General features: G+C 50.3%; 1 protein-coding gene across 1 annotated transcript; it reads right to left on the bottom strand.

Annotated features, from left to right (window-relative positions):
• Positions 1-600: 600 nt before the first annotated feature.
• TLNRD1 (talin rod domain containing 1) lies at positions 601-2492 on the bottom strand. Its single transcript, XM_081227326.1, has one exon. It carries the CDS (start codon positions 2343-2345, stop codon positions 1257-1259), a length of 1089 nt encoding a protein of 362 aa, XP_081083452.1. The 5' UTR covers positions 2346-2492; the 3' UTR covers positions 601-1256.
• Between the last annotated feature and the right edge of the window lie 9785 nt (positions 2493-12277).

Here is a 12277-nt window from a genome sequence, read left to right as displayed (position 1 = left end):
ACACTTTCCAGAATACCTCTCCCTCTATTAAAACAGTCTAGAACACTCCACGCTTTTGTGTTGTTTTTTTCTCCTAAAATCATGAGCAACTGGATCTTGTCTGAACAGACCTGTCTACATACTCTCGCTTGATGTACAGTACTTTTGCAGGTCCATACACAGATTCTCTGACCTGGGAAGGCTGGCATTCCACACAGGATTAGGAAGAGGCTTACCCTGAAAAAGACAGGCGGAACACAAATCAGACTGCAGTCAGTCTGAACCCTGTTCATTAGGACAGAAAAATCAGAGGAGACAAAGGAAGCAAAACTACTTTCCAGGAGAAACAGGAAAAAAAAAAAACCCACTCTAGCACTATACGTAATCCAACCATAAATGTGTCCCCTGCCTCTACAAGGACAGTGTTACACACAGTTCTCTCTTCTTGAATTCTAGGCTGCTCAAAGAAGTTAACTCTTGACGAAAAAGCAGAAAAGGCTGAAGATTGGGAACCCACCTCATTGCTCCCAAGCAAACTTTCCAGGGCGCCTTTCCATAGATGATGATATGCAGCCTGCAACATTACAATGATTGAAAATCAACAATACTTGCAAAAAGCCATCTGAGAAACATAACATTTTATTAATAGATGAAATAAATACTCCAGTACATGCAAGGTAAAAACTTGACATTGGGGGGGGGGAATCATTCTATAGTGTAAATTAAAAAATAAAACACACACTCACAGTAGCTTTTCCCCCCATTTGCAAACACATGGCAAAGTCATACTCTTTCCACACCAAGTATACGCCTAACCCATCACGACGGCTTAAAAAAATAACAACATACAAAAAAGGTAGCTACATCCATGTCTACGGAGAGAAAACTGAGGTAACCTTTCTCTTAATTAGGGGGGGAAAAAAAAAGACCAAAAAAGAAATGAACCCATGACCTCCTTCCTGCCCAATTAATAATAAAATTTAGTGGAGGAATTCCGGAAGAGGAGCCGCGGTAGGGGGCAGGGGTAATACTGCAACCAGCAGGTGACACATCTTCCATCTCCTGGTGTGGGTTGCTGGGCACCGGGGGCCCTCCGAGTGCGAGTGCGTGTGTAAATGGTCTGCATGGCCCTGCCTTCTGGAAGATTCCTCTTGAGCATTTAACATGGGGTGGGGGAGTTCACTTTTGATTTCTTTGGTATAAATGGAGAGGGGCAGAGAATAAGTATCTTCCTTTAGCCTGGGGGGGTGGAAGAATGGGATGAGGGTGGGAGGGTGCTAATTCACAGAATTGGAATTCACTGGCGGTAAAGTCCTGGGCGAAGACCTCTCCCTTAAAGCCTGAGATAGCAGGGTGCAGCCTTCAGACACGGCGCAGGCCGAGTTCCTCAGCCTCTCCCTGTGGTCCGACATCTTGGCGCCCCCGTCGGGGTGCTGCGCCAGATCCCTGAGGCACTGGGTCAGGAGCACGCAGGCCGACACCACACTCATGGCGCCGCCGAGGATGGCGGTCTGCACCGCCTTGCCCTCGGCGCTCACGGCCGCCGCGCGACCCAGGAACTGCGGCTCGGTGGCGAAGCCCACCAGTGCGCTAACCGCCTGCACCAACGGCCCGCTGAAGAGCGCGCAGCGGCTCCGCGCCAGCTCGCTGGGCGCCGCCTTCACCTCGCGCACGCAGGCCAGCAGCGCCGACGCGCTTGTGCTCATGCACTTGACGCCCAGCTTGAACTGCTCGCGCGAAAAGCGGTCCCGGGACTTGTCGCTGGCCAGGGCGCACGCGTCCGTCAGGAACTTGAGGTTGCGCGACAGACCCTGCGACACCTCCAGCAGCAGCTGCGGGGTCAGGTCGGCCAGCGGGGTGGCGCGCAGCACTGCGCAGCCCTGCTCCACCTCGTGGCGGCAGCGTGTCACGCGGTAGCGGTCCACCAGGCCCGGCTGCGCGGGCTGCGCGCCCGGCGTGGCCACAGCCGCCAGATAGGCCGCGTGGGCGGAGCACTCGGTCAAGGACACCACCAGGTCGCCCAGCTCCACCAGGCTGTCCCCCGCTTCCCCGAAGCGGCCCATGTTGAGCTGGCTCTGCACGTCGTGGGTGAGGATGGAGAGCCCCTTGGTGCGCGCGATGATGGTGTCCCGGCACTGCTCGAAGGACTCGGCGCCGGCACAAGCGGAGGCGGGGCCCTCGAAGAGCACGGGCCTCGCCTCGCTCGACAGCAGCAGCAGGTCGGCCACCAGCTGCATCTTGCCCTTGCAGTGGTCGCAGACAGACACCAGCCTCTTTCGGGGCTGCGAGCAAGCCCCGCCGACGGCGCTCGCTGGAGCCGGAGAAGCCGCCTCGCCAGTGGGCTTCCCAGCGCTGCCGCTAGCCATCGCGCCCGGGGGGCACTGGCATGCCGCTGGGGAGCCCGCTACCACCGCCGCTGCCGATGCCGCCGCCCCCGCGGCCGTCGCGACTCAGCTGGCCAAGGCCGCGGTGCCTTCCCCGCACCATCATGCCATCCACCGCCGCGGGCAGAGGGCACTGGGCTGCGGCGGCCGGAGCCCGGGCGGCGCGGAGCGGGCCCGGGGGCCAGAGAACGCAGGAGGCTCTTCGGGGCGCGGGGAGGGGGCGCAGCGTTCGGCCTCTTGGAGGGCTTGCAGGAACCATGAACCGGAGCAGAGCAAACTCACAGACCGCGCTCCTCGTCGCCGGACTGCCAGGAAAGTCCCTTCTGCTGGGCTGCCGCCGCCGCCGCCGCCTTCCTGGGCATGGCCCGGTCCGACTGCCCGAGCGGGGGGAAGGGGGGGAGGGGGCGGGAGAGAGAAGCTGGGAGTTGTCCTTCCTTCCTTCCTTTGAAATCAAAATCCTTTCCTCGGGGAGGAGCGCGGGCGGCGTCTCAGGCGGGCTCTGCTGTCAGCCACCTCGGGCTCGGCGGCGCACGTGGACTTCAGGAGCCCAGACACCGCCAGGCGGCACTTCCCCGCGACGGCGGCCGGGGCTGGCCCTCTGGGACGCGCGGCCACCCCCTGGGCATCTCCTGCCTCCCGCTCTCGGGAAGCGGCGCCGGCGGCGGCGGCAGGGCCGAGGGTGTGGCCGATGCTGGCGCGGCCGAGTCAGAGTCGGGCGGGAGCCTGCACTGATTGCGCTCAACGGCCGCCCCGCTCACGCTCTCGCCCGCCCGCCGCGCCCGGGCGTGCCGGGAGCCGCGGCGGCCCCTTCCCGCCTCGCCGGTTCACAGAGCGCGGCCCGGCGCCGAGGCGGCACGCCCTCCCGGACCGCGCGCCCCGCGACCCGCCGCCGGCTGTCGGCGCGAGTCCATCCCCGTCGCCTCCGCCTCGCCTTGGGCCCGCAGCGGCTGAGCTCTCCCGAGACCCCGGGCCCTGCGCATCGGACGTCGCCGCGCGCGTCTCCCCGGCGGCCCGGCCAACTCAGAAGGTCCCCGCGGCGCTGCGGCAACTCGCCCGGGCCCCGGCTCCTGCCATTTTTGTCAACCTCCAACTTCCGAGCGAGCCGGGAGAAACTGAAAGGAAGGGCGGGGGCCGAAAAGCAGAGGGGAAAACACCCGCTTCCTCTCCCCGCGCGGCTTCACCTCTGAGCGCGGCCGTGGGTGCGCCACCGCCCGCTCGCCCGCCGGGGCTGCTGGAGGCTTTTCCTCTTCCCGGCCGCGCCTCGCCCCCCAGCTCGCCACCGTCGCCGCCGCCGCCTCGGCCGTAACCTCCCTGGAGCCTATAGAAATCTTTTGTGTGGCGTCACCGCCTTTCGTTTAAATCCCGCTTCCTCCTCTCGCCCTTCCTCCCGCCCCCTCCGCCGCTCCCGGATGCTTGCGCGATGCGCTGCTCCTCCCCCGGGAAGCTGGGTGGCAGCGGGGGGACGCCCCAGCCCAACGCGGACGCCGGCGGCGCCCGGCCGGTGGTCCCCGGCGGAGAGGCGGGGGGAGCGGACCGGAGGCAGGCCCGCCCGGGCTGGGGGCTCGGCGCACACCCTTGGGAGACCGGGCCGCAGCCGCCAGTTGGCCATACGTAAACTCTCAGCCCATCCGGGGGGCTCCACGCCTCCTCCCCGCCCAGGGAGCAAGTCTAAAAGGTGGCCTGTGTTCTGGACCGAAGGGAGGAGGACACTCGATACCATCCCCTAGAGGTTTGCTGGGGTCCGGTCATCGCTTTTTGCGGGACGTCGACCGGTTTGCCAAGCTCTCCCCCGCCCTTTGTCGTGTTTGATCCTCTTCCACGGTGGGATTCTGGAGGGGCTGTGCGGGATGAGGAAAGAGCCCTGGAGATGGAGCCCGCAGAGCCGGGCTAGACGCTTCCCGCTTCCGCCCTTTAACTAAATAGCCCTTGTATAGTTAGAGCGCGAACTTTGAACCAGACTTCCTGGGGTCAGTCTTCCCCCAGCCATTTATGAGTTGTGTGACCTTATGCAAGTTATCTCTCCAAGTATTCGTTTTCTCCTTTCGAACTCAGATACTGTGGACTGACCGCCTGAGTACTTGGCTCATAAATGTAGCTCTTAGACTTTATGAGCCTTCACCGGCACAGTTTGCCCTCTCATAACTTCTGTGTCTCCAGCTGTATAATGGAATAATAGTGGCCACAGTGAAATAAGAGAAACAGCCTTTGAAGGTAAACATTATTATTCCCATTTTACAGATAAGGAAAGTGATGCTCAGGTGCCTTACGTGCCTTCCTAAGGTCAAGAAGAGAGCAAATGCATGAGCAGGGAGCCAACCGCCAACCTCATTTTCATTTTACCCAGTCCTTACTCTTCAGGAAGTGGTTGAAGCATCTAGGCTTCCCCCATTGCCCCCACCCAGGGGTCCCCCCACCTCTTAGTCCTGAAACACGTCTAGGTGCCCAGCCCAGCACAAGCTGGGTGTGTTCAGCCAACGGAAAGGTTTGTTCTGCTCCTTGCTCAGACCTGGTGTCACCTTTTTTCAACCAGTTGCAAATGTCACTTGTAACTAGGATGACCTTGCAATTTATTCTCCAACCCGAAACAGTTTTGAGAGTGACTGTGAGACATGTTACTAATAAATTAACCGGTAACAACAGATCCAAACCTAAATGGATAGTCACCCTGCTTATATCAGTAACTTAAAGGGTCCTTATATATCTTTTAAAATCTAAATGAACCCACTTATTTTGCAAACCAAGGCCAATAAAACTGCTGATTTTCTAAACTAGTAGCAATTCCTGTAGGATTAATCCCTTTTATTTTTCTACCAGAGAAAAACAGTTGGATAAGTCAAGGTCTTTCCATGGTAACCCAGGAATAGCATCCTAGTCCGACTTAGCTCTGAAAACGTATGAGAAAGTCAGACCCTTCCCTCCATGCCTAGTTTATTCATGAAACTGCTCTGAGATCAGGGGATTTTTTTTCCAAAGCCACTTGGTGCCCCTGAAGTCCTATTTTCCTTTTCTTCTACATAGGCACTTTCTTTGGTTGGTGTTGCTGGAAATCTTGTACCCCAACAATGAGCCGTGTGACACATAAAATGTCTCGCTATGTTCAGTGACATTTGGTTTAGTTTTAAAAATCGGATAGGATTAGTTTCTTGACCCTCCCTGCTTCATTTTTCAGATATGGCATCCCTTCCTAAACTAATCCTTCCAGATACTGACTCCACCTTCCTCTAGGTCACCTTTACTTTCTGCCATCTTTCATCCACTCTACAAACACTGGGCACCTACCATGTGCCAGGCCCTGTTAGAAAATAAGTAATGTGAGGGCTGTACCTCCTTTGAAGAGTAGAGTCCAGAGAGAGCAACAGGGAAAACAGGGCATCACAACTTCACTATTGGTATAGTGAGAGCACAGAGTCAAGAAACTAGAGTCGAGAGAGTGGTGCTCACCAGATAGTCCAGTTGCAATTAGGCAGGACCATGTCATCAGTTCTGAGCAATGAAATGTAAGTGGTGGTGATGTGCGTTATCTCGGACGGAGGCTGTGGAAAGCCAATCTGTAATTCTCCACTCTCCTCCCCTGCTGCAGCTGCTCGGGAGACTGTTCTAGGTGGTGCAGCTGAAAGATGATGGAGCCTCCATAAGCCTAGGTGACAGTGGAGCAGACCCTCTGCTGACTGTGTGGAACATATAACATGAGCAAAAAGTAAACTCACTGTAAAGCCACTGAGATTTGAGGGTTGTTTGTTGCTGAAGCATATTTTCATCTAACTGGATTAACAGAGGAAGGCAGCATCTACCCCTAGACTCACAGCAGTAAGGGCTTTTTCTGTAGAAAACACCACCCAGTACTTCTTCTAATCCTCTTTTAAAATTCAAATATGATATGAACCAAAGGAACCGTGCAAAGTATTTTTCATTAAAGTGAAAATTGACAGAAGCAAGGTGAAAAGTTGTGGGCTGAAGGACTGGCTGGTGGAAGGTGAATGGGACAGACAGGAGGAAGCTGGGAGCTATACAGAAAATGGCTTGGCCACTGGAGAATGTATTCTCAGTGCCCAGCTCAGGGCCAACATGTAGTAGGCATTTAATAAATAAATGAATGAAGATGCAAATAGTGAGCTGACTGAGGATTTGGGGAGGAAAGGTGGAAATGACAAAGGCCAGATTAGGGAAAAATTAGGGAAAAATCCTGTCCTTCCTTCTTTGCCTATTCCAGTAGGTGCATCCTCCACCTGGACTTTAAGCAGGTATAAGACAACAGTATGAGCCTCTGATTGTGTGTGTGTGTGTGTGTGTGTGTGTGGTAAAATATTCATAACATAGAATTTACCATTTGGCCATTTTTGTGAACCTAGCCACAGGTCCGTGGTATTAAGTGCATTCACATTGTTGTGCAATCATCACCACCATCCATCTCCAGAAACCTTTCATCTTCTCAAACTGAAATTCTGTACCCACCAAACAATAACTCCTCATTCCCCTGGAAGCCACCATTCTGCTTTCTATCACTATAAATGTGACTATTCTAAGTAACATATAAGTGGAATCATATAATATTTGTCCTTTTCTGTCTGGCTTATTTCACTTAGAATAATGTCTTCGTGGTTCACTGACACTGTCACATGTGTCCGAATTTTTTTCCCTTTTAAGACTGAATAATTTTGCATTGTATGTATCTAGCCCTATTGGGTTTTGATACCCAACTTTCACACTGCACTCCAGATTTTAGCAGTCTAACAACCAAGCTGTGTCTGGTCTACAGTGCCACCTGGTGGTCAGTAAGGGGCATTCTCTGCCCTAATGTATCTTTCCGTTGCAGCAGTGTCCCTCTGTGTTGTGGGCCAGTTCATTCTCAGGCATTCTTTCTTACACATGACCAAGCATCATCCTTAATATCTTCCTTTCAATGTCTCTTCTAAAGGAGAGAAATTTATATCTGGAAAAATTTGCCCCTAACCCTCCTTCTCCCTGATTCACTCATCCCCACAGGTGATGAATGACAGTCTGACATACATTGGACCACAGTTCATTCAAGGAGCAGGGTCACTGTGTGACAGGTCACTCTCCTAACCCAGCATGTCCTCTTTCTTGTGTATTTTGTTTCCATACACTAAGAGCACCTGGGCAGGATCTCATCCATCACTCCCAGATACCACCCTCCCACCCCCCCACCTTCCACCCTCCCTCCCTCTGTGCTGTCTCTCTGTTCACCTGAAGCTGAGTGTGTGAGAGAGGGCTGTGTGCAGGGCCAGTCATAGCATGGCAGGCACACCTGAGCCTTCAGGTCCGAAGATCTGGGAGATCTGGAACTTTCTGCGATCTAGTTTACCAGGGAGCCCTACATGGAGGTGAAGGTTGCTTTCACAGATAAATTCTCTACCCCATTTCCCTACTGGTTAATGATCTTTGGATGTATTTTCCATTTTCCAGAGTTCTGTAGGGGAGAAAAAATAAGTACTGAGATCTAGGCTCCCCAGATCCTTTACATGGAGCCTCCCTGACCCCTAGACATACTCAGGCATTTCTGTCCCCTTGTGCCTACTGTGCTGTGTGCCCAGCTTCATTGTGGCCGTGAGCATAGTGTATTTGTAACTGTCAGCTTAACTCTCTCCCCACCACCCTGTCATCTCTTTAAGGACAGGACTTGATCTGTTCATCTCTTCCCCACACCCAGTGCATTGCGTGGTTGTCAATAAATGTCTGTGGAAGTAATAAATTAATGAATTAATTCATCTGCAGTTCTCTGCAAGGAAGGCATCCTTTCATTGAACCAAAATCCTGTTGCCCGCAGCTCTTACTCAGTAATGGACAGAGAGTCATGGACATTCATGAACCCACAGCAGGGGCGCGGCCTGTGTGTGATCATGATCTACTGCTCACAGCTCTAAGATTGAATGCTTGGCCTTTGCATAGCAAGTGTGTTCACCCCATTTCTCTTACCAGCTTGTTTCGGAGGGTCCAGGAAGCTAATTCTTTGGAAACGGAGATTGTGAGTTCTCTAAACGTAATTGCATATATCTGTGCTGCAACGTATAGGTGATGTTTCAGATAATACAGATAAAATTCCTACCTTTTCCTCTTAGGAGAGGAATTCAAATCCCTTCCCTAAATTTTCAAGGCAACTGCAGTATTATAGACAATTTGAATTAAGTGTACTATTCTGAGAATTTCAGTTGAAATTAGACTTTTTTTTCTTACATGTTGGTGAAGAGAACAGTATCAATCAGTATTATAGGAGCATCGGTGCATTTATGTGGGTCCCCCACCCCTTTTAAAATACAACTGATTTGGGCTTCCCTGGTGGCGCAGTGGTTGAGAGTCCGCCTGCCGATGCAGGGGACACGGGTTCGTGCCCCGGTCTGGGAAGATCCCACATGCCGCAGAGCGGCTAGGCCCGTGAGCCATGGCTGCTGAGCCTGTGCATCCGGAGCCTGTGCTCTGCAAGGGGAGAGGCCACAACAGTGAGAGGCCCACCTACCGCAAAAAAAAAAAAAAAAAAAAAAAATACAACTGATTTGAAATCCCATGCTCAGAGGCAGCCACGATGTACATGTTTGCAGCTATTTTCCCATACAAACATATACATATCTGTATCATTTTAATACCATGTTATAACATTTTGTCATTTAATAATATAAAATAAACATCTTTAATATCAACAAATATACATCTATGACATCATATTTAATGATTGCATTGTTTTGCATTGTAAATGTGCATTTTACAGCCTACTATGGTTGAACATTTAGGGTGGTTCCTGTTTTCTCCTCTTATGGAGAGTGTTACATAAGGATTGTTACAATGCGTAAATGAAGAAATACACGTACAGCATTCAGAAGAGTGCCTGCCACGTAGTAAGTGCTCTGTATTATTGCCATTTCTATTATTTTCATTGTCTATTTCCTCAGTATCATTGTTGGCAGTGGAATTACGCATTTTTTTTCGAGTTTTGATACATTTCACCTAATTTTCATGCAGAAAGTCCCCATCCCCATAAGTGAATGAGAATGCTTTTTTACTGAGCCTTGCCAACGATGTACAGTATCTTTATTTTTATTCTGGCCCCACTGATAGGCAAAAAATTATATCTTATTTGAATTTGCATTTCTTTGATATCTCGTGCGATATCACTTCTGCACTTTTTTTATGTATAAATAGGTTCATTTATTTTGGAGAAATAAAAATATTATTCATCTCCTTTCCCATTTTTCAATCAAGGAGTTCATCTTTTTCTTACTGATTTGTAAGCTATTTTTGTCTCTGCCATGTTGGAGTTTTCTTCCCACTTTACCATTTGCCTTTTAACTTTTCTTCATGGTGTTTGGCAAACACAAGTTTTTTTGCTTGTTTGTTTGTTTTTGGAGTATGGTTGCTTTACAATGTTGTGTTAGCCTCCACTGCACAAGAAAATGAATCAGCCATACACATACGGATATCCCCTCCCTTTTGGATTTCCCTCCCATTTAGGTTACCACAGTGCATTACTAGAGTTCCCTGTGCTATAGGTATGTTCCCATCAGCTGTCTATTTTATACATAGTGTCAATAATATAATATGTGTCAATCCCAGTCTCCCAATTCCTCCCACCCCACCCCCCATTCCCTCTTGCAAACACAAGTTTTAAGTGTTAAATTTAATGATACGAGTCCTGCTCTGCTGTTCACAAGTAATGATGGTGACCAGGAACAGACACCCACCCCAGCCTGGGCCAATCACATACTCTCCTGGAAATTTGTAATTGTAGTCGAAAGATAATCAGTTAGTTGCTACATGTGAGTAAATATAAAGCTCAGGAGATACGTGATGACTCTTCTTGCACCGAGGTAAAAAGTACTAAAGTAAAGAATGATAAATGGTCATGGCTTCCCCTATCTCCGCCTCAGCCCCAACCTCAGGAACCTCTTCCCATGATTCCCCATGATTCAGTCTTTAAAGTGTTAATATTTGGCACCCCAGAGCCTCCAGAACCGAGCTGTACCCTTCAGGTCGTAGGACTCGGTCCTGAATAGCTGGAAACTGTGCCATTCCAGTTTTTCAATAGTTTGAATATCATCCCTGCTTGATTACAGATATTGCTAGCCATCCTTGTGTGCTGTGGCGTGACACAAGCCAGGAGGAGCCCAGCTGAGGCCACCTAAGATGGAGAGTAGATGGGGGCTTGATTTTACCATCTGCAGTCACTGAACCACTTAGAGGTACGGTTAGTATTCAACCCCGGGGCAATGGTGGCCGCATTTAAGCCATGACCACACAATCTCTTTCACTTCTGTCCCCTCCTCTCCTGCCCTACTACAGGGCCTCAGATCAGGTTCACACTCTTATCTCATCCCATCTGAGCATTCCCGCCTCCAGACTCCTTTTCAACGGGTCTTCCATCTGGCCTCCAGTTTAACTCTCCTGAGTGCCTTGACGATTAACCCAGATGGAGATGGTGCTACGCTGGGAGAGAGATACACCTCATCATCCAATAGACCTGGGCTGGGATTCTTGCCTGCCACTTCACAAGCTGTGTGACCTCAGACAAATGATGCCGTTCCAAAACCAGGGTTTCCTCTTGTTTAGAATAAGGATATTATTATCATCGTATTATCCCTTCAGGTCCTGACCTCCTGCAATCTGCATTATACTTACTGTGTATTGTTTATCTCCCCTGCTAGCTTGCAGGCTCTTTAGTGCAGGGACCTTCTTATAGTAATCTTTCCATCAGTGCCCCCATGTGGTTCTTGATTGACAGTAGACCCTTAGTAAAAATACACTCCCGCAGGGTTGAACTGAATCAAGTTCCAAACCTCAAATTGGTGAAAATGCAATCAATCCAGATGTTTGCACATCACTGGATAATAAACTGAATTGATTTCCTCCTTAGATGAAAGGAGCCCTGGAATTTTGTTTTACAGAACTCCAACAATTTCTGTAAAACACTAAACGCCTTTTTTTTTTTTTCTGTATCACTGGATACTATGGACCAGGAATCCCAGCACTTTTGCACCTTAACTTGGCAGCTGGCAAAATGACCAGGGTGACCCCTCCCAGCAGAGCACATGATCGGCCACAGCTGTGCATGTTTTTTAGCATGACTGCACCAGGACAGGGCACTGAGCCACTGGGTGGAGCAATGCGCTCTGGGGAGAAAGCTTATGACATTTCCCCTATGATTTCAGAAAAGAAAAGAAAAGAAAAAAACTTTTTTTCTTATGAGTTGTTTCTGCTCAATGTCAGTAGGAAATGGCACAGCGTGTTTACATATAGATGTATGCACGATATCAGCCACCCTACAGTGGGAGAGCTTTAAACTTCAATGGTCCTAAGCTTGAAGGTGAGGCAGACTTTGTTAACTAATAGTTACCTGCTCAACGTCCACTTCCTCTTTTCCCTTAATAACAGAATCCCAGTTTTATTTGGAGTGACAATGTAGACAGCCAGAAGACAGCCTCCCTGAGAAGGCTGGGTTCCAGCCCATGAGATGTAAACAGAAGTGCTGTGTGGAACATCCAAGTAAGCTGCTTAAAAGAAGCTGACTCCATTAAAAGGTGTGCTCCTATTGGCTTTCCTTCCTTCCTCCTTCCTCTGGATGAATGTCATCTTGATGGCTAGGGCTCCAGTAGCTATTTAGGAACTTGTGATCTTGAGGATGGAAGCCACAGGCCAGTATGATGGAACAGGATGAGAAACAGACTAGGTGCCAGATGACCAAAGAGCCAAAATACCAGCCCTAGATGCTTAGTAGCCAACTGTTTCTGTGAAAGAAAAATCAAACAGTAACAACAACACTCTCTTGTCTTGTTTAAGCCACTTTTTTTACAAATTCAGTTTTCTCTTATATGTAGCCTATAATCCTATCCAAGCAAGATATATTAGCTTGCTAGGGCTGCCATAACAAAGTACAGACCAGGTGGCTTAAACAAAAGAAATTTATTTTC

Source organism: Mesoplodon bidens, assembly GCF_964165515.1.
Source record: "Mesoplodon bidens genome assembly, chromosome: 3".
Taxonomy (NCBI): Eukaryota; Metazoa; Chordata; class Mammalia; order Artiodactyla; family Ziphiidae; genus Mesoplodon; species Mesoplodon bidens.
The sequence above is the reverse complement of the archived record's forward strand: the minus strand, read 5'-3'. Positions and strand labels throughout refer to the sequence as shown.